This window comes from Myotis brandtii, unplaced genomic scaffold (genome assembly GCF_000412655.1).
Source record: "Myotis brandtii unplaced genomic scaffold, ASM41265v1 scaffold658, whole genome shotgun sequence".
In the NCBI taxonomy this organism is placed as follows: domain Eukaryota; kingdom Metazoa; phylum Chordata; class Mammalia; order Chiroptera; family Vespertilionidae; genus Myotis; species Myotis brandtii.
In genome coordinates this window covers 139,480-162,493 of record NW_005370558.1, presented here as the reverse complement: position 1 = coordinate 162,493, position 23,014 = coordinate 139,480, and the positions used below count along the sequence as shown (strand labels likewise).

The 23,014-nt window shown below is 38.4% G+C and overlaps 1 protein-coding gene across 1 annotated transcript in view; it reads right to left on the bottom strand.

Annotated features, from left to right (window-relative positions):
* DENND1A (DENN/MADD domain containing 1A) overlaps positions 1 to 23,014 on the bottom strand; it is a 455,803-nt gene that overhangs the window by 297,975 nt on the left and 134,814 nt on the right. The window contains 2 exon segments of the mRNA XM_014528906.1: positions 14,299 to 14,418; positions 21,671 to 21,720. Of these exon segments, the coding sequence (XP_014384392.1) occupies positions 14,299 to 14,418; positions 21,671 to 21,720 (170 nt within the window).

The window sequence follows — 23,014 nt, the reverse complement described above, 5'->3', positions numbered from 1 at the left end:
CTGCTTGGATTGGAGCTGGCAACTTTTCACTGACTAGAGTTTTCAAGGAGCTATGAATGAGTTTAACAAAGGAGGTCTGTGGCTAGTTTCTGGCTGAAGTCCATGTCAACAGTTTTTAAGGTCACAGGCCACACTAACTAACATTTATTCCCAGCAGACCCTGTTCTAAACACAAGCTGTAAGTAGTACAAATTTGGAATTTTTCTGTAATCCCTTGAGATTTTCCTGATCTTTCCACATGTTTCTGCTCAATTAAAAACAATTCTCACTTTGCACCACCAGAGAGGCCGTGCTCAGCAATCTCAGTCCATCCTTAGGGTAGATGAACAAAAACCTGGCAATTCAAAGGGCTCGAGTGGGGAAGGGAGGAATTCAGCTGGATCACACTGAAAACTGCAGACAGCTCCCCAGGGGCTCAGTTTGTGAAAGCATAAAACGGGTTATGACAGAGATCCTGAGGCCATAAAAAGCAGGTTTGAGGCAGCATTGGGAATAGGCTCCTAGTCCTTTCACAAATAAGACAGAAATTTCTGAGAAAATTATAAGGTCAACTAGGTGAGTGGAGAACAGAGATAATCTATAAGACAGATGCTAAATATTCCACTGTGAAATTAATACAATCATTTCTCAATGAAGGTGAACTCTTACTTTTAAAGTTTCTGAAATTAAGAGGCTTCTTGAAATCAATCTGAAATTTTAATAAAGCCTTTTCCCCCCTGTAAAGCTGTGTTTATACCAATGGTACATTTATTAACGGATGGTATTTTCAAATCTTGCAAGGCAACACGGGAATAATTACTCTGGATTAAGCACCAAAAACCTTACTTAATCATGTAAAATATTTTCTATTTTCCAAAAGAGGACACAGGGACTCTGACAAGTGAGTTATCTTGCTTACAGTCCTACAGCTAGAAAGTGGTAGAATCAAAATTTGGACCTAAGTCTGATTCCAGAGCTCAAGTCCATTCCACAAATTGAGGGGGAAATAACATACACTAGAGTATCAGTCATCATTTTGGTGGTTAAAGCACTGCCATTTGTGGCATTCTATGTTTGGAATGATGTGCTAAATGAAAGGACTTACAATTTTTCCAAATTAAAAAATATGTAAACTATGCTGCAGTGAATATCAAGATTGAGCTTGACAGGATAAAATTACAGAAAGAACTACTTCATTATAGACATACAAAGAAGAAAATGAAATACACGCATGATCCCATTACCTAATTTTTCTCATTGTTATTTTGGTATCCACTCACCCAGGTTTTTTTTAATAAATTCCTTACAAAATAAAGATATCGTATATAAGTTTTTTTAAAATATATTTTATTGATTTTTTATAGAGAGGAAGGGAGAGAGATAGTTAGAAACATCGATCAGCCGCCTCCTGCACACTTCCCACTGGGGATGTGCCCGCAACCAAGGTACATGCTCTTGACCGGAATCGAACCTGGGACCTTTCAGTCCGCAGGCTGACGCTCTATCCACTGAGCCAAACCGGCCACGGCTCGTATATAAGTTTGTCTTTAGCTTTTTTTGCATAACATTATCCAAGATGTTTTTCATGTCATTAAATAATCACCAAAACATAATTTTAATGGCTACATGGTATCTAATTAAATTTTGCTATCCCCCTTCATAAATTATTTCTAATTTGCCATTCAATATACTAGAATGAACATCTTCATCTATGTATCTGTACATATATCTCTGAGTTTCCCTTAAAACAGATACCCAAAAGTGGGAATCATTTTAAGGGTGTTGAAGATAAATTGCCAACTATTTCCCACGAATGCTGGACCATTTTAGACCATGACCAACAGAATGTTAAGTGCCCACCTCATGGCCACCAAGTGTCATCTTCAAGTTGACATGATCAGGTTCATATAGACTTAGCTATGTACATGCCCACACAAATCATATCTATGACAATGACATGTATGTTACAACTGTCTATTCTTTTATTAATAACTGCTGCACTGTTTAATGCTGTAAAGGTGCTAATAACTACCCTACCATAATCTTTTGCCTTGTATTCTCTCTAATCCTTGCCAAAAAAGTAGATATGAGAAAATTAAGGCTTAAAAGGGTAAATGGAGCATCCAAAAGCACACCTCCACATCAGCAGGACTAGGATCCAAGCATTGCTCTGATTCCAGACCATGCTCTTAGGCCATGCCTCCTGTCCTCTCACAACCCCAGGGACTGCCTGTTTCTCCAGCAATGCTTCTTCAGACAATGAGGCCGATTAATCTTTGGGGAACTAAAGAAGGCCAATACCTAGATCTCACAGGCTGTGAGAAGGGAGAAGAGCATGCTGCATGACTTCTTCAAAAAGGAAGCCCTAGCTGGTTTGGTTCAGTGGACAGAGCATTGGCCTGCGAACTGAAGGGTCCTGGGTTCAATCTGGTCAGGGACACATGCCAGGATTGCGGGCTCAATCCCCAGTAGTGGGAGGGTGGAAGGCAACCAATCAATGATTCTCTCTCATCATTGATGTTTCTATCTCTTTCTCCCTTCCTCTCTGAAATCAATAAAAATATATTTTAAAAAACAACAAGGAGTAAGGGCAGCAGTATGGGAATGCTCCCCCAACCTGGCAGACAGTAAAATGACATAATTGCCGCTTTAGAAAACAATTTGGTATTATCCAATAAAGTTGAAGATATACATCCCTAAAGATAGGTATCCAAGTTCCCAGGTTTATACACTGAAGAAACTAGTGCCTATGTGTACCAGGATACCCACTCAAGAAATTTCATAAAAGCCATGAACTGGAAACAGCCCAAATGGCCACCTACAGTTGAATGCATGAACAAACAGAAACATGGCCATACAATACAAAGCTCTACACTGCAAAGAAAACAAACTACAATTATAAGCTACAGCATAGATGAAGTTCAACAGTTAAGCAAAAGAAGACTTAAAATAACAATTCTAAATTGTATAATTCAATTCATGCAGTGTTCAAAACTAGATAAAACTATACCATACTATTTAGGGATACAGACATAGGTGAAAAAATTATACTGGGTGTAGAGTTCTTAACTTACATGGTGATTACATGGGTATTTGCTATGTAATCATTTGTTTGTACTTCCATGTGTATGGGTGTATGTGTGTATATATGTGTATATATACACAAACACACACTTGTATATATGTGGATATATAATGAAACAATGTACTTTTCTGTTTGCAGGTTATATTTCACAATGTACAAAAGGAAGGCACAGGGTTTTCATTAAACATTTACACAGTAAATACAATACAAAGAACTTTATCAATCACTCACTGTTTACTTAACTTTTACAACAATATTCTGAATTAGTATTATCCTCAATTTACCACTGAAGTACTTAGATAAAGAATGATGGTCAAATTAAAACCTTATTATAATCCAATTTTAAGAAGATTTTAAAAAACAAATATAGCACCAATGTTCTTTCCATTACAACACAAGTACTGAATCTGAGGAAAGAACAAGTTCAGTGAATCCCACTATATGAAAGTTAAACTACCTCTTCAAATAAAAATATCTAGAATTATAATCCCTGGGAATTTTAATAAAGACTAAAAAATATATAAAAACAAGTATTGTTTTCAGTGGTCAGGAAATATTATTATCTTTACTTAATGAGGATGATCAATATTTATCATATTTCCATATACTAATAAAAAAAGAAAAAGTACATAGATTACTCTAAAACTGGCATCCAAAATTATTATTTTTTACAGAGTTGACAGTAAAAATCCTAGCTCAGCAGGAAACTGGACACTGGCAAATATGCTTTATTTAGAGCCTTTTAAGTTGAGGTTGTTTTTGTTTGCAGTGGCTATTTGTTTTTTAACCCCCCAAAAAAATCTCGCTTTCCTATGAGACTAGATTTTTTTTTATAAAAGGAAACCAGTCATTAAGAGCTCAGGCAAAAAAAAAAAACAAAACCCAAAACTACAGGACAATGAATTTCACCCAACTTCTTTTTCCACCACACTTTTAAATAAGTTTTTTTTTTAAGATGTCAAGTTTTTTTAGATCCAGCATGTTTTGCTGCGTTTTGGGCTCATTAATACACATAAAGAGCTAGTTAAAATACCAAGACTGAATAAATGAACAATGGGACAATTAACCCCACATAAAATGCTCCACCCACTTTACTTCAAAGACATCTGAAATAGAATGGACTAGAAACCATAAACAATGCCTCTCAGAATTAATTTTGTAATAAATATTGCTTTGTATTATAGATAACGGATTAAAAATCACCACAGGGGCAATCTAACACTTGTGAATTGAGTTAAAGGACAACAATTGCCCTTAGTTTTGCTGAAGATTTCTGGTACTTTCATGGCCGACGAATGGGAACTAAAAACCTATTCAATTTCCAATGCATACTATAACACAGAATTTAATTTTAAAATTTCCTAAATTTCTACATAAATGTTTAAGATATGAGTAACTTTTTACTTGGAATGTAATAAGTTCAAGAATCAAAATTTATATTGCTATCTAACTTTAAAAGTATTCCCTTTAATGCTACATCATTTTTTAAATTTTTCAACGTAACTCATGCTAATAAAAACTATTACTTTATTTTTGGTTTGTTAATCCTCACCCGAGGACATTTTTCCATTGATTTTTAGAAAGAGTGGAAGGGAGGAGGAGAGATAGAAACATCAATGTGTGAGAGACACATCGATTGGTTGCCTCCTACATGAGCCCCAACCAGGGCCAGGGATCGAGCCTGCAACCCAGGTAGGTGCCCTTGATTGGAATCAAACTTGGGATCCTTCAGTCCACAGGCTGATGCTCTATCCACTGAGCCAAACTGGCTATGGTGAGGATTTGAAGATGTAAATGTACAAAGTGAAATATGGAATGGAAAAGTAAACTAAGTACATTATTTACCACTTGATGTAAATATGACTCTTGATACGATTTCAATACTTTTATGTTCAGAAGTTAATAATTATTCTTCATTGTCAAGAATTGGACAATAGTGCATAAGTTAAGATTAAAAGCAGTTGAGGGGTTTTGATAAACAAAAATACCAAAGTAATTAATTAGCTGAATGACAAATTCACTACTCAAATGCATTTTTAAAAGAACATAAGTCTTAGCAAGAAATACTTTTTCAGATTACTAAGAGCTTCTTCCCTTATAAATCAGTCTCACACAAATAAATTATACAGTCAAAAACATCCGCAGGAAAGGATATTTAATGATATGTAAAGATGTTTACAATATAGTATGTGAAAAACCTAGATACAAAACTCTACCTACACCAGGATCTCTAGTCATTATCCAGGTTGTGGGATGATAGATTGCTTTTCTTAAACTTCTGAAGTTTTTTAAATTCCTCTAATGAGGAATTATAGCTTCACTAGAGGCCCAGTGCACGAAATACATGCACTCGGGGGGAGGAGGTCCCTCAGCCCAGCCTGCACCCTCTCACAGTCCAGGATCCCTCGGGGGATGTCCAACTGCTGGCTTAGGCCCGCTTCCTGTGGGAGCAGTGAACCCAGCTCAGGGCTTCTGGCTGAGCGGCCCTCCCCCTATGGGAGTGCGCTGACCACTAGGGGGCAGCTCCTGCATTGAACCTCTGCCACCTATGGTCAGTGTGCATCATAGCGACTGATCATTCTGCCATTTGGTCGATATGCATATTACCCTTTTATTATGTAGGATAATCTCAAAAATTAACATCTGAAAAATAAGTGGCTCATAATTGACTGTTAGACTTATGGGCTCTTCAAACTTCTGGTGGCATAATGATTTCTGTATTGGAAATAAAGAGGTACACTACTACCTCAGTCTTCTGGAGCCTCTCCCGATGAGGGAGAAATGTTAGGCTTCCTACTGCTTCTAAAACTGATCACTGAAAGGGCCAGACAACCTACATTCAGACTCCTTTTTGTATTCACAAATCTGTCTTGCTCTTAAAATAAGAGTGTAGCTCAGACCCAAAGGGCAATTTTAGGTGTGAAGCATATTGAGTTACTTTCTTTTCTACCTTCTGCCCAGTGAAAAGCAAAGATAAGGCTCAAATAAATCCTTCTGCTGGTTGATGCTCTTGTAGGAGAGTAGTTTGCTTGCAGGGAGGTCCAAGAAAAATTGTTGACACTCAAACTCAACCAAAAGCACCCACTGGCCTCTCCTATAGAATGTTTTTCCATCTCCCCAAAAGGGTCCCTCGTGTGGAATTCTTAAGACTCTTTCTTTCAGAAGGCAGGCTCAGTTTTACTGGTTTTCCATTCAAACACACCCTGCATCAGATTTTTAAAAAAACCGATCATTTTCTTTACTCTATTATCATATGGTAAGATTGTTCGCGTAGACTGTAGTGACACTGGCCAAGAGGGAATGTGACTCCTTGATGCTAAGTTGAGGTTACTGAGTCTTGAAAAACTTTAGTCCCAGGTGATTTGGGGCTTATTCTTTAGAGTTGGGAGAATCATTGCCATATCCTGGAAAAAACTCTGGATTGGGGGTCAGAAGACTACTAACAACCAGCTAAAGAACTTAGGATAAAAACCTTCCTTCTTCAGGTCTCATTTTCATTGTTTATAAAATGAGGGTGGGCTATATTATTTCTAAGAACCCTTTAAGCTCACATCTGATATTATTGTGCAATAGCAAACTACCCATCATGGCTCTTTTAACTACATATATATGGAGAAATGAACAAACTATTGAAAGTAAAGATTGCTTTGGTGGCAAGAAAATAAAATTGGAAGTTGTGAATCAGAGCCAAAAGAAAGTTACTGGAAATAAGCCCAAAGCAGTTGAGAATAGGAGATTCAGGCTGGATTTTTGTTGTTGTTTCAAACCAAGTTCCTTTAATCCTCCTGGTGAGATTTTGGGCAAGTCACTATATCTCTTGCAGTTATAACCCCTTTATCTCTACAATGGAGATAATTTCATAAGATTGTACTAAGAATAAATAAGAATTATGCAAACCACCCTGGCATCTATATATATATATAAGCTGAATGACCAGAATGACCGGTCACTATGATGCGCACGACTAGAATGACCAGTTGCTATGATGCGCACTGCGGAGTCCAACCAACCCAATTGGGGCCCCAATCAGCCCCCAACTCCGATCAGGGGTGGGGCCGGCTGGCCAACGTCCTGCAGCCACTCCCCCCGGCCAGCCCTGCCCCAGATTGCCCCCCCCCACACTGATCTGGGGTGGGGCCAGCCAGCCAACCTCCCGTGCCGCCCTCTCCGAAGCAGCCCCCATCAGGGCAGGCCAGCCAGACCCCACCCATGCACGAATTCGTGCACCAAGCCTCTAGTATTAAATAAATGCTAACTTCCCCTTTCCCTTTTATATCCTCTGTGGTGAGTAGTTCTGACTTAGTCTATCCATCTACAAAATGTTATAACAACATTAGCCATCAGCAGCAGCTACTAGAAGAACAAGATGAGTGGAATATAGAGAAAACAAAAACTAAAGTGTACTCCTGGGGTTCCTAGGGTATTTTCACTTTGTTTCCCTGTACTAAGTAAGCTTCATGAGCATTAAGACAAAGAAGTGCTTTGCTTTCGAAACAAAGTGAGAAAATACCATGTTTTCTTGTAATGTCCAACTCATTCAGTCTCAAAACAAAAATTTTCTTTTAGCCAAAGTCTTGGAGTTTTGAATACCCACAACCTGGGCTCAGACTGCATGAAGGAAGGCTGAGCCAGGCTGGTTTCCTTGGAAAAGGACCAGAAGGAGACAAGAAGCTTCCACCTATGGTGACAGCCCTGTGCTCGCTGCTGGTGCAGAAGACACACCTGTCTTTCCAACAGTCCAGCTTCCCAGCCTTCAACTAGCAGGCTGCTAGGACAGGGAAGGCATTTATTTCCCTTTCTTCTCTTCAAAGGTGATTTTCTCTAAACAGTACAGCTTGTTACTACTGTTGAATTGTGGCTCCCCAGAGGATTATACATTTCTAAGCATGAAGGCATATGTGTGACAATAAAACATGCAATATACCCCCAATGACTTCATTTTTTTTAATTAAGGGGGAAAAGTTATAACCTCCCACAAAGTGATGTGTCTGATGAGCACACACATCCCTGCCCCCCACCCCCCTTTGCCCCCCCCCCCTGAAAGGCTTTAAAACACTGAGGATCTCAGAAAGGGCACTGGGCTTGGTAAACCAGAGCTTCCACAGGTCCTACCCCATAGGTTCGGCTTCCAACAGAAGCCATGTGCCAGCACCCACAAGGGGTGGAATTAAAATCTGCCACAGCAATTGGGCCTTCTTCCAGCTACTATCTGGGAAACAACATTGTGCCCATTGTACTTTAAAGGGGGGGAATTATAAAGAAATCAAACAGCTCCAGAGAGATGGAACCACTCGAAAAGCAGAGGAAAGTCTTCTGTTAAATAGTATGAAAGATCCAGGTTTCCCAATGGTATTTAAGGAATTGGGAAGAAAGGCTGATTTCTCCCAAAGGAGCCCCAGCTTTGATGCCCAAACTGCCCTCCAACATCAGGCTGTGCATTTTTGTATAGCAGGGTACCCTCAGGCGAGACAACTATAAATAGCTTAAAACAAGAATAGGAGATTCCATCTGTTTCTGGAATATTTCAACAGCACCTGCTTTCAAGGTAAAAATCTGGGAGCTGTCCCCACAGCCTTCCTTCCCAACTGCCTTTCCCATCCCCTCTACACTTATTTTAAACTAAAGCAGATAACACAATCCAAAAGGGCTTCTGCCACCACACCTGCCTAAGGAAAGAGTCCTTTGATTTTTCTCCTGAACTGTTTGTGTTTTAAAAATACTGGAACAGTTAGAGAGAAAATCCAAAGTTTTGAAAACCAGACTCTTGTATTACTGCTAATTTCTTTTTCTCTATGAGAACTGAGCTTTTCTGTGTTTATAGTATAAATGAGTACAATGCGGATGAAAAAAAGATGCAATAGTTCTCCCTGCCATTAAGTTAGAAAGTGTTCCAGAAGGAAGATGGTTCTTACTTAACACAATTAATGTTTAAACACAAGCCCATATGCCAGCTTGTACGGAAAGAAGGACAATAACTCCCCAACAAGGGCCCAGGAACATATTTCATTAAGTTAAAAACAAAACAAAAACAAAAAACTGAAATTGAGGCTTGAAAATTCCAACCTAAATCAAGGTGCTATTCCCACAGTGATGTACAGCATCCCTCTACAATAACCAGAAAACCCAAGCCCATGTAGATATCAATTTCACATACAAAAAGCCACTTTATCCTTGATCTACAAACATCAATACTTCTAATGTCTGCCCCAAACCATCCAATGGCACTCCATTTGCTATGGGGGAAATCCAAAATTTTGAGCAAGTCTTTCACAATCCGGCCCCAGGACTTCTATGGCATCATCTGCCCTCTCATCAAATTCTCATCATTCTTTCATCTTGCTCTTCCTTCCATTTCTCTGGGCCTGTGCACACCAGTTCTTCTCCAGGCAAACCCCCACTGGTTCTATAAGACCCAGTTTAACTGGAAACCATCAGCAACACTTTCCCTGATCCTCCAAGCCAGAGATGGGCCCTGCCTAATCTGTGACCCCCACAGAGCCTTGCACATACATATTTTTTCCAAATAGCACTTATCACATAATATTTTAACTAATTGTTTAAATAAGCCCTTCCCAAAGATTGGGTAGCTCCTAAGACAGTAAGGGTGGAAGTGAAATGGGAGGTGGGTATCAAAATCAGAGGTTGCCTGGGAACAGTGTACCCAGAAGCCTATTCAATTTTAAATTTGGTAAAGGACAAAATGTATATATTGTTTTCAGCTTGCAAAACCAAGTTCAGAAAGTTCAGCTCATCAAAATCTTGGATGAACATGACATCTGAAAGGTTCTCATCATATAGGGAACTAGGGTTAGATCTTTATGTCTATTTGAAGGAACCTTGAGGTAAATAAAGGCCAAAGACCAAGTATTATGCATTGCTCATTCCTGATATATACTAGGTACTAAAATACTTACTAAATTTAAATGTTAAACAAAATTTTTAGATACTGTCTTTATGAAACAAGTCATATCTTCCCAAAATGTATTCTGGTTTCTGAACAGTTTTATTTGGGTATAAAGATAATTACTCAAACTTTCTCAAGAGCTTAAATAAAATCTATATACAAAAGGAAAAAAAATTGTAGAACACAAATATTTAAGTTCATTTATAAAGAGTAAAGACATATTATCATTACATGAAATATCTTCCATAATCCACCCACCACCACCACCACCACCTCCAAACAACATGGTTATGGCTTTGACCTCTTATGCTCTTGATTGGTATGTGTCATTTAGGCAAACCAGGAGCCATAAAAAATTTTGGTTCTAAGTCACTTTGTATTATATTTGAAAGATTTCAGAGGTAATGCTTATACCACATCAGATACAAATAGTGCTGTCTGGAAATACTAAAATACTCTCTCACATTCCTGGGTTTATAATGAAGAACAACTAACTTAACCCATAACTGTTGTTCTCCTAGCTGGTGTTTTTAATATAATATTAAGTACCATCCAGCAACTAGTTAAATAATATTATGATGAATCTCAAGGAAAATTAAAATGCTTTAATAGAAAGAAACTAGTTAACCACTGGAGAAAATATTCACTTGACTTTATGTACCATGGTATTTGTGTTAATGAGACTTGTTTATACTCTAGTACAACTACATTTTTTTAATACACTTTTATCTGTGAACAAAACAGATAAAAATTCTCAGCCTTCACAGAACTTAAATTCTAGTGGGAGGAATAGACAATGCCTCTAACAATGAACCTAATAAGTTAACATATAAAGACTATCTAAGAACCTTTTTATTGTAGCCTTGGTCGGGTGGCTCAGTTGGTTGGATTGTTGTTCTGTACACCAAAAGGTTAGGAATTCGATTCCTGGTCAGAGCACATACCTAAGTTGGGAGTTTGATCCCCGGTCAGGGAACATATAGGAGGCAACCGATACATGTTTCTCTCTCACATCAATGTTTCTCCCTCTCTCTCCCTTTCTCTTTCTCTCTAATTGATAAACATATCTGCAGGTGAGGATTAAAATAAAAAACACCTTTCATTGTAAAATTAAATTTAAATTTTTAATACTGATCGTCACTGAGTCAATGGTTTACCTTTTACAACTAATATGAAATAAATTTTATAATATGAATCATGCTTCTGCGATTAACTATTTTTCATATTTTCTCTTTAAACTATGAGGCCCATCCCATGGGGCCCATCCTCTAATTTTAGTGCCCCGCTCTTCCATGCAAATGGAATGCATCTCCAAATCTCTGAAAGCCATGCATACATTATTTTGATCAAGCATTATACTAAGGGCTGGAGATACAAAGGTTGTTGCTTAACACAAAATCTTTACCCCTGAAGAGTTAACTATCCAGTAGGAGAAGGATGAAGGATGACCAAGGCTTATGAGTGTATAATTGAAGTATGCACAGCATCTGGGTGCACCCTGAGGAGGGGATGGCTACCTCTGCCTAGAGAAGGCTGCTTGGAGTGCCCTGTTGAGTCTGGGAGAATAGGTAAATGTGTAAAGGCAGAAAGGTCTAGTGGTTCCTATGTACCAGGAGAGCAGTCAGGGAGGAAGGGATCCTAAGGCAGTGGTCGGCAAACTGCGGCTCGTGAGCCACATGCGGCTCTTTGGCCCCTTGAGTGTGGCTCTTCCACAAAATACCAACTTCTGCGCATGGGCCACAAAGTTTCAATCGCACTGTACATGTGCGCCCGCACGTGGTATTTTGTGGAAGAGCCACACTTAAGGGGCCAAAGAGCCGCATGTGGCTCGCGAGCCGCAGTTTGTCCTAAGGAGCTAGGATTAGTGGAGGCTGTGTATGCACAGACGCCATCACTAGGAGCTACATCCCTCATGAGAAAAAATGGAAAGCAAGATAGAGTGGCTTATGAGCAGACTTGAGCTAGAGCACTGGGCACACCAAGAATGGTGATTGGACCTCAAGGCACAGATTAACTAAAGGAAAAGTACCTGAAAAAGGCAAGGAGACCAAGCAGCAAATGAGGACAATGTTAATAATGTAAAGCAGACCCAAATAGTGCTCATGTTCTCTTGGCAGACCTCTCCACTCTCCACTGGACATGTCACCAACCAGTCATCCAGGGTTAACAGTAGACTCTTCCATTCACATCTCACCCCAGCAACATTCCCAAACCAAGCACAGGGAAAGTGCCACTCTGTGTGCCCTTTAAATGTGTGCAACAGCTGGATGAGATAAAGTGAGACTTCCACCCCAGCCCATGTTAAATATCCATGAAATGGTATCTCAGAATTCCTATAGTACTCTTTATCACCACAGTCACTATTCCCTGGCATTAGAATATCCATAGTAAGAAGACACTATGCCATGGGATCATTCTATGCATTTTATATAGCATACTGTAGTGATCGATCATCTATCTCCCCAGCGAGTCCTGGGAACTTCTCAAGGGCAGGGGCTAGCTAATAGTAGTAACAAATGAATGAATTAAACCACCAAATTTTTTCCCATAGTTCCAAGCTAGTATAACAAACAGAAAACACATTAACTGTTGCTATTTTTCATTTTAAATGATGACAGCGTGAAGGCTATTCAATGAGTTTCTCACAAGCACAAAGTCCATAACCCTCCATACAGACACACAAAATCAAATGCTAGAATCAGAGGATAGCAATTTTTTTCATTTTAATTTTTAAATAAATAGTTTTCCACTCCCAGGAATTTGCTGAATAAATGTGGTAGTGCCAGTTCAGAGTCAACTCCCCACTCCCCAACACACACACACACACACACCTTTGAAAGGAAGAAACATCATAACTCAAAATATTGGGAGGAAGGGAACATTTCTGCAAAACTTCAGAACTTGTTTTAAACCCTCATATCCTCAAATGACCACATAATATGCAGTGTCCTGGCCAAGGCCAAAATCCAACATTAGATAAAAATGAAAGTGAAAATTTTCTTTAAAAAGAAAAAGACCAACATTACTAAGTCAAAAAGTAAATAATCATTTACATCAGGATCTAATACTCTGGGCAGACGATCCTTGGGCCTGGGCTACTGAGGCATGCTTGAGAACAGCTGTTCACATGTAATCTCACAAAGTAGCTAGGTTGTACTTTCTTCCTAAGGTCTTTCCACATTTTCCCTCTAATAACCCGATTACAGATGCTATCCTTGGTGAAGAAGAGAGTTAATTTTGCTTATTAAAAATAATAATAATATTTGTGTAGAGAAACACAAAAGTAGCAGGACCAACAGTTATTGAGCAAAGGGACTTGAAAAGTCAGCCCACAACCCCCTCTCCCCCCCACCCCACGTGGTGAGAGGGTGTGTGGGCTTGAGGGGTGAGGCGAGGGGGGTTGTCTTTTCTTGGTGAGAGGAAGAAGGAAGTGCAGAGACAAATACACCAGAGAACTACTTTTTCTGGAATTCATAGAGGGTCTGGCCTTTTATCCCCAAGACTGGGGACCCGGGTTTTGTCAGGGGCGCCTCCCCGCTGTCCTGCCCTGGGCTGCTCCACATGAGCAGAGAGAGACAGGAGGCAGGCCCCTCTGACACCTACTTAACGAAGGCAGATGGAGAGGAGAGTGTGTGGATGCCTTTACTTCCCCCTCAGGAGGCGCCCAGCAGGAGCCCAAAGAGCCAGCAGCTCCGAAATCAGATTTCCACACATCCTCCCACCACAGAACACGCTTACCACTCGGGCAGGAGGAAACAGAGCATTAAGCAAGTGTGGCTCTGGTGGATGAAGGGGGTTTTAGAAGACCTAAAGAAGCCTTCTTACAGGATTTGGCTCTTTTTTCAACCTCTCCAGAGGTAGCCAAGTTGAGAAACAGTCACTCACTCAATGACCCGAAGGGGGCAAGGGTGTTACTTTGAGGAGGACACAATCAGTGTCTGCGAGACGTCTGAGTCACAGACACATACTTTATTAATAATCTTACATACACAAAATGTCCAAGGGAAAGCCTCACAGGCTGACTTCTGACAGCTCCAGATAACAGCAGGGGGAACTGAAGCCATGCTGGCTCTGAGGCTTCCACATACTCCACAGAAGTGATGGTCCCTTTCCCACCCCAGGGATGTGATACAAATAAATAAATATAATTATCTGCAGAACTTAAAGTGCAAGGACAACACTGTCAAGTCCTTCCCCCCAAGTGCAGTGACTTGTGGGAAACAGATAGGAAAATAAAAAGAACAGCTGGAAAATTTAATTACAGAATAACAACGCAAGAGCTGACATTGTTTCGCAAAACTAGCCAATAGCCAAAGCCCTTCTCCCTTACCTTAAGATACAGAAGCAGCTCTTAGCTCCTGAAGATAAGCGGCAGAACCCGAATCTCTGTTTGCTGTCAATGTCAGTGAGCACAAACGTGAAGTTCTGGCCAACTTGGCTAACTGTGAGGCTGCGGCAAAGACAGAACAAAGGGGAAAATGAATGTGCAGTAAGTTTCTTGATAAAGTATCTAATCATGACAAGTCGTTGAACCTGTAACATTTCCTCTCTCAGTGGAACTCTTTATAAATGAACTGAAAATTTACACACTTCAAGGAAACAGATTGTGAGCTAGTAAAAAAAAGGGGAGGGGAGGCCGCAGCAAGCAGCACATTCTGGTGACCACCTACCTCATCGGAGCTACCGCCATACCTTCTCCTACTTACTGAGTGCAGGCAGGTAGCACGATTAATCATCCCATCAAATCCTGAAAGGTGCATTCCATTAACTTCACATTGTAGATGAGGAAATAAAATGTTTTAAAATTCACTTCTAAAAATCAGTTTACCAGTTAGCTTGGATTCCTCTTTAAAAATTTACATATTCCAAATTCTAAAACATAAATTTATGCTAATATAATATTTTAGAATTTGACATTGAATTTTTCAAAGGAACTTATTAATTCGTAGTTTACATGTTGCGTTTTACAAAATATATTCAAATTGATCATATATTCAAATAGATGCTTCTCACCTATAATTTACTTTCTAAATTGTCAGTGCAATAAAAAAGTCATGGTTCACCAGGCCTTTTCCAAAGACTTTTTGAGTCTTAGGATACAATATAAATTAAGTTCTCAAATATAGATAGCCTTCCTTTTGAAAATTCCCTCGTATAAGCTGCATAAGAAAATTAAAGAAGTTTCCAAGGTATCTCAGCACAAAAGGTCAGTGGACCCTACCTGGTCATATGTAAGGAAACAATTCCATCTCTTGGAAAGTGGTTAGAGAGTACAAGAAAATAATTCAGGAAGAAAAGAAAATGCTCCACTCTACTGTTTTAACTAGGAAGGTGAACGAAAACAAGGTGGCAATTTAAAAGCAACGTGGTAATAAAACAGGTGTAAGTAATGCTATCCCTCCACCTTACACAGCCAGGAGAAGAAACACATTTCTATAAAAGTTATAGAGCTGTCAAGGGGACACCAAATGCTACCCTGTTATGGCTGTTATGTTTTATCTATAAAGCTTGGATACTGTGTTACTATGGTGATTTAATACTATGTTTTAAAGGGGGATTATATGATTAATTTTAACAAGGTTGAGAACTAAAGATGTGTGAGAAACAGGATTCTAGCTCACATAATTAAAGTGATTGGGGGGGAACGTGGGCCTCATTGGGGGAGGAGAAAAACCTGTATTATTAAAATATTTAAAGCAACAGGTCAGGATGATTTTAAGTTCGAATAAGGTGATGCTTTTGTCAAATACTATTATGTGGTTTTATAAAATATGACTGTTTGTTATTTTAACTCAGGGTTTGATTTCACATCCACAGTGTTTACAATGAAGCATCCTAGAAGGAAAGGATATCGATAGGACTGAATGAGAAGAAAAGACCCAGGACCTCTAGGAAAAGGACAGAGAACAAACACAGCTTGGTTGGTGAGTTGAGTGTCATTAATTTCCCTATTATCTTTTCACTAACATTAAAAATGCTGAAAATGCTTTTCGCTACCTCATAGGCTCAAAGAAAGATTCATTACTCATTTACTTGGTTGAAATCCCAACTCAATCACTTGCTAACTGAGACTTAATTTAGCAAGTTACTTAACCTCCAAGTACCTCAGTTTCTTCACCTGGAATAACAATGAGAAACTACCACCCAACCCAAAGGATGTTTGGGCAACAAGTGAAATAAGCATTTAGTATAAAGGCCAGTCCATAGTAAGGATAATTAATAAAAGAGATGCAAGCTGTTAAGCTACCATCTGAATGGAAACCAACATTCATATTAAAACCATGCATTTGCTTAGAATCTTCCTGACTCAGCTTTGTAGTACTTATGAGTGGATAAAGGAAAGCTGCCTTTCTTTCTCTCTTGTCTGTTGCATCTTTTCAGTAAAGGGTAGACCTCCAGATAACCAAGGGAGCTGTTCATGCTTGCATTAAAGTGAACAAGATTCTCCTGGCCAGAGTGGCTCAGTTGGTTGGAACATCATCCCATGCACTGAAAGGTCACCGGTTCGATTCCTAGTCAGGGCACATGCCTATGGTTAACGGTTCGATTCCTGAGTGGGGCACCTACTGAAGGCAGTAGATTGATGTTTCTCTCTTTCTGTCTCTCTAAGTGTGTCCTCAGGTAAGGATAAAAATAATAATAATAAAGTGAATAAGATTCTTTTTGGGGTGCCACAGCTTAGAAGGAGGCACTTATTCGCAGTTGAGTCACGTTTTTTTAATTCCTACTAGGGTGAAGTACAAGCCATTAAAAGCCCGTAACCATTAAACACAAAAATATTTTTCCTTGGACAATTTCGAATAAAATAAAAGCCAGGCAAAGGCAGTCAAACAGAGGTTAACTTGAAGGTTCTGAATCCCCCACAGAATGTGTCATTCCCTTCATGAGACTACTCACTTTTTCTCCATAAAAATGACTTTGAGAAAAGGGTCTGCTTCCTTAAAGGCTGCAGTTCCTATGTTTACGTCTGGATCAGAATCCACAGGAATCAGATTTCAGGATAGTTAAAACTGGGAGGAACCAAAGAAGCCATCTTATCTAATTCTCTTGTTTTGTAGCTGGGAAAACTAAGGCTCAGGATTATTTTTGGGGCTTGTTTTTACAAAGTAATCAGGACTAAAACAAAAATCCAAGCCAAATTCTGCTTCAAAGTCTTTTCCATTCCTCCTCACTGCACTAAACACAATGAAAACTCTCCCCCAGAAGCTTTCAGCTCAGTTGAAGGAACTTGGATACATAAGAAAGTCAGATAGTTGTCTCACCAAACAGACTATACTTCCCACTAAGCTGTATTTTGAGTATTTTCAAAACTGAGCCCAGAAAACAGGGCCAAGACCATCCTTAGCTGTGCTTCCCATGCCTAGATGAATATGGAAAAGGGAGAAAAGCAATGACTATCTGAACCACAAACTTGAACCTTCATGCCGCCTTGTAAATGCCTGTTAGCTATTCAAGTCCCCTCTTGCAACATTTTGTTTAACCTTGAGGTTGTTTACAGGTTCAGTGTATAAAGGGCATGAAGCATGTGGACAGGACAGTTTGATTGCAATCTTTCAGTGAAAAAATGGGATTTTCCATATCAGCCTCACTTTAGTTTGTCATCTTACTGAGCAACTAACTACTATACTGACCACTGCAACAAATGCTGGATATACAACATCCATCCCACTGTGGCACTTCCTGTCTAGTTGGAGAGGAATAATAAACAAGTGTACCACAAAGCACACAGCTTGTCACAGTGTTGCATGAAACCAAAGAAGGAACAAGGACAGAAGATGAAAGTGAAGGGAAGGCCCTACTGAGATAATGTGGTCAGGGACAGCGTCTCAGGGATGACAACAATACCGACCTGAAGGATGAGCTGAACAGCCAATCCAGAAGCAGCAGACTGGGTGTTTCAGGCAGAGAAAAGAACTGTGCAAAGATTCTCCGGCTAGAAAGAGCTAGGCATGTTCAAGAAACTAAAAGGACACCAGTACAACTAATAATAATACTTTTTTTAGAGTGAACAGAGATCTCAACAACGTCATTTCAGTACTCCTCTCCACCAAGAGCTTCAAGTTCAGTGTAGGGGAGAAATAACTTTGGATTGAAAACAAGAGTATCTGCTTCTTCCCCAGCTCTGTAATTACATGGTAATGACCATAAGCAAGTCATTCCAGCTCTACAGATCTTGGCTTCCCTGCTGTAAGAGGGAATGCTTGAACCAAATGAATTTCAGCTTTAGAATCCTGTGGTCTGATTCTCACACATTCTCAAGGCCTCCGGTAGCCAGAGCCCAAGCTATCACAGTACACGTCACCCTCTCCCTAGCAGGCTCCATCTGCTCTGGCTGAACAATCTTTAGGCTCACTCATGGTTTCTCCTCTGCTTTGCTCCTCAGTGCATATGGGGTGTTAGGCTCTCCCTTCCACTTACCCCTTCTTGTCCTCCCTGCAGACTCAACACAAGTCTCCCCCACTATGAGAAGTTCTCTCCAATCTCAGTCTTCCCTAACTGTACTATCTTTTTGGATAGATACCCTTAAATGTGTCTTTCTAATACTTCCTGAACTAAACTGAGAAACACATGCAGGGCAGAGCTCCAAGTCTGATACCATTTCCTTATCACCCAACATAAGGCTACACATTCAGAACCTTCCTTTCCTCTTTTGTAAAAGAAATAGCACTATCACCTACCTCCTAGAGTTGCTGGGAAGAATAAATGAGGTTTAATGTGAAAATGCCCAGCACTTTGACTAGAATCAATTAGGAACTCAAATACTAATTTCTTTGTCTTTCTACACACACACACACACACACACACACACACACACACACTTGGTGACTGGTCTTCCCACAAGGTGTTCTACTGAAAAATGTATTCTTTTGGGAGATGAACATCCAGGTTGTGCTAGCCGCCTAAGAGGACCTGCGGCAAGTCACAATTTCTTTACAACTTAGATTTTGTTCAAATGAAGATAAACAGTACTTGTTCTCATCTCTTATGATAGGGGGATAAAATGATATGATACATGAGGAAGCACTTTCTTTTGAAGAGCTACTGGTATTATTATTTTTCATAAGTCCTAGTTTCAGAAAGAAAAATCTTAAAACAACACAAGAGACAGCAAGATGTCAATGTTAAAGGGTGATTTGATGATGACTGTGAAAATCCCACTCTTGATATAGACTAGAAATGTCAGAAAGTTGTATTACTGTTCCTTGGGGTAGAAAAGCACAGATACCAAAAAGATTAGGTAGCTTTCTTTTTTTAACATAATCACCTGGGGCATTACTCATCTCCCATGCTGACATTTTCGAAATCAAACAATATCATAAATATATCTAAGGGGCTTTGTGGGCCTCAGAATCTGGGCATATATCCATTTGTCAGTGTTAACTGAAAACTAATTAAAAAAAGTGACATTAAAATCTTTGTATTTACTAGTATTGTAAACAAACTTCATTATTATTCTCTTCTGCATTAAAGTATGCCAAGGTTAAAGGTAGGGAAAAAGAAGATAAAAATATGCTCTCCAAAATAAAGTGGTTTTTGTATCAATAAGAGTTATCAACACAAGAAAGAACCACTATACATGGCGAGAATGACAAGGATGAAAATATATCCATAGAAGGATAATTCTGTCCCAAATCTTTTTGGGAAAAAATATGGGAATCATGATTAGAAGAGAGTAATTTGAAGAGAAGCATAGTAGAAGAAAAATATTTTTCTAACAACAGCAACAAAAGGCATCAGACTTCGGTGGCAAAAAATATTTTAGAACTAAAATTTAAGCTCCTGTTTTTCTTCCATTTCAGAATGTAATCACCCAGACAGGTAGGGAAGTAGAGCTGTATGGTGTGATGAGAGAGAGAGAGAGAGAGAGAGAGAGAGAGAACACATTTGGGGAGATTTAATCTCTTTGCAAATTTCTTCTAATGTTAGTTTACAAAGTCAATTAAGGAATACCTATCCAAAACAGATCATCACTCTAACAAGCAATCATGTAAAAATGTATTCTCTTATTTTTCTGTGTTAAACACCTAACCACATTTTAAAAACATTTCAGCTTTATTAATTTGTATAAATATGCCCTTGCCATAATTTGTAATACATTTTATAAGTGACTAGCGATTTCATGCATCGCTAATTCATACATATAAATGCGAAGTTTGCATTAAACGTCTCTAAACAAAACCTTGCTTGCTATTTTTAGAAGGAGTAGGATAAAGAAGAGATAAGAGGACTCTCATTACAAAGACTGATCTTCTTAAAATTAAGGCTATTCTGTTTTGAGCATCAACCTGCTACTAAAACAGTCCTGGTACCATGGTTTAAAAAGGCCCACGTCTGGAAATACTACAATGGTTGATTGGCTTAAAAAATAACACATGAGAACCAGGGAAAACAGTGATTATAAGTGGTTGGCATCATTCCAGAGCTGCTTTTTAGTACTCTTTTTGCTTCCTAGTACTCTTTTAAACTCCTTTGGCTATTAGTTCCCATCTCACACCATTTTTAGGTTTATGCCAAATAAACAAGGACACTGCTACTACAAAGTGCAGCAAAGACCCAAGCAGCAAACTACCCACATGCACTCTACATCACCCAAATTTTTCAGGCTTTGCCTTGTTTGGCAATAGTTAAACAATAGAACCTTCCTGAAGATGGGCACATTTTATAGCATTTTTGGAACATATTATGGCACTTATTACTTATAATGATACTTACTAAAACTTCTCTATCACTAAAAGTGAAATTTTTAAGATGTAACATTTGTATAGTTTCATACTTCAATTTTGCATTAAGGGAAAATCACAAACAGCAATCAAGTGGACAAGTGATTGAAAAAAATGCTTAAACTATAATGAAAACATAATGGACATTTCTTGAAAATAAGATTAAGATGATTGTTTTGTTATTTTTAAAATTTGTATAAATATGTTGTTAAATTATAGTATTATAAGTAAGAGGAAAAAGCTCTTCTAAACTTGTTTTCAATAAGCCCTTTAAAAATAATCTTCTTTTAAAAATAAGCTATTAAGCATGGCTCATTTTTTTAAAAACGCTTAGATTGTTTTAATTATCTTCAAGCTCTAATATTCATACCTCTCCAAGAAATAGTTTGTCTCAATGCAAATGCTAAAGAAATGTTTAGATAATTTTGTATTTTTTAGTCTAAAAAACTATAGGAAATGCCGATTTCCTTAGAGATATCATTCTTAGCCACCTAAACAAAATGCAAGACTATATTTAGCAGCATATCTTTTAAATAGCGGAACACATTTTAAAAAGATAGGCCTATGCCCATTTAAATTTTATCTTGAAGTCTAATAAAAACAGTCTATATATACGCATAAGGCCATGAAGTCACATAATATTACTTAATATTATTTGGTAAAGTAAAATATATTCATATTTAAATAAAAATTAAAACCCAACCATTCTTAATCATGGTTTGAGTCTGATAACCAAAATCAAAAGTTTAATGTCATGCAAACTACATTTCACAAACTAACTAATGCAAAGCTCTAAGCTTTAAACTTTTTGACAGTGTCAATAAAATCCCCAGGAAAGGAGACTACTGCAACTTTCCTTGGAACATAGGCATTTTAAATCATGGTTAAGCAGACAGAATGTTAAGAATGGTATGGTTTTTATTTTCCATAGCAGGTTTATTGACGCCTTTTCTCTAGTAAAGTTTGAAAATCTGACACTACCTGTCCACATAGAAGGGGAAACAAAACTTGGTCAAAGTCTGTAGAACTTCCTGTGGAGAGAAAAAGAGATAATTTATACATCCAATGGGACCAATAAATCTAACATTAACCATGGCACACAATCTAGCAACTTTACCCTAAAGAAAGAGGAGACAGATGAAGAAATATGGGCTTTATCAATTACATGGGAGGAGTACCAGGCAGTCAATCATGAGAAATAATAAACATGATCAAACTTCATTAAAAATGAAAAATTAATCAAGAATCACACATGGGCAAGCAGCAGGAGTCATGCAGGAAAGCTCTGAAGGGAGGGAGGCGATTGGGTTGCTGAGTGTTAACACCCCTCCAGGGACCATCTCCAGCCTGACCATATGGATCAGAGTGAATAACACCGAGCCACATGGGTTTGGCCTGGCAGGGCCGCTGTTGCTGGCACCGTTTTTTGCCTGTTACCTAGGAACAGAGGGGGCTGGGATTAGACAACGCTTCCCAACATCAATAGGCCAAAGCACAAGCAGAATAGAAAGCCAACTTGAAGATAATTGTCTCTGAACATTGTCAACTACATGTTTTAGAGTGTAAAACTTCATTTTATTACTTTATAAAGGAGTTGTGATTTCTGGCATAAATTTATTTTGTAGCCAAACTGTAACAATTTTAAGTATGTACTATTTTTAGTTAAATGTCATCATAATTGGACACACTTACCTGCTTGTAATTTGTGAAAATTCAAAGCAAACTACTAGTTTATATATCTTTTAACAAATATGTAGGTACATAAAACCAAGCATGTTATTCAAGGGAAGTATACAAAAAGGGAACAAAAAGCAGAGTAACATTTCAAAGACTTACTTACAAAAAAGAAGCTTCTTACATTAAGAAAAGCACATTACTGTATGAGACACAATACACAGTGGGGTGTGTGACTTTTCCCAATGGACACATTTCATCTACATAGCATCTATACACATAACTAAACATATATACAAGTAATTAATTATTACTTCCTTCATAGTATTTTCTCTAGCTTGTTTTAATTTAACTGCAGACTTAGCCCACTGTTGGTGCTTAAGTTCACTGACCAATGTTATAAATTTTAAAAAGTATTTCTTTCATGCATTTGATTTGCTTTTTAACTATTCAAAATCCCAACTTAGAGACAAAATGAAGAACATAATTTTCAGTCATTGAGAAGCTGGTTCAAATAAAAACAAACTTGCCCATTGCAAATCCTAATCCAAGTGATAAATTAAAGGTCAGTTTACGAATGTAGCATTTTTCTAACCAATAATAATGAATTATCAATGCTAACTGGATTGATGCTTCTCGCTTCATTTAGCT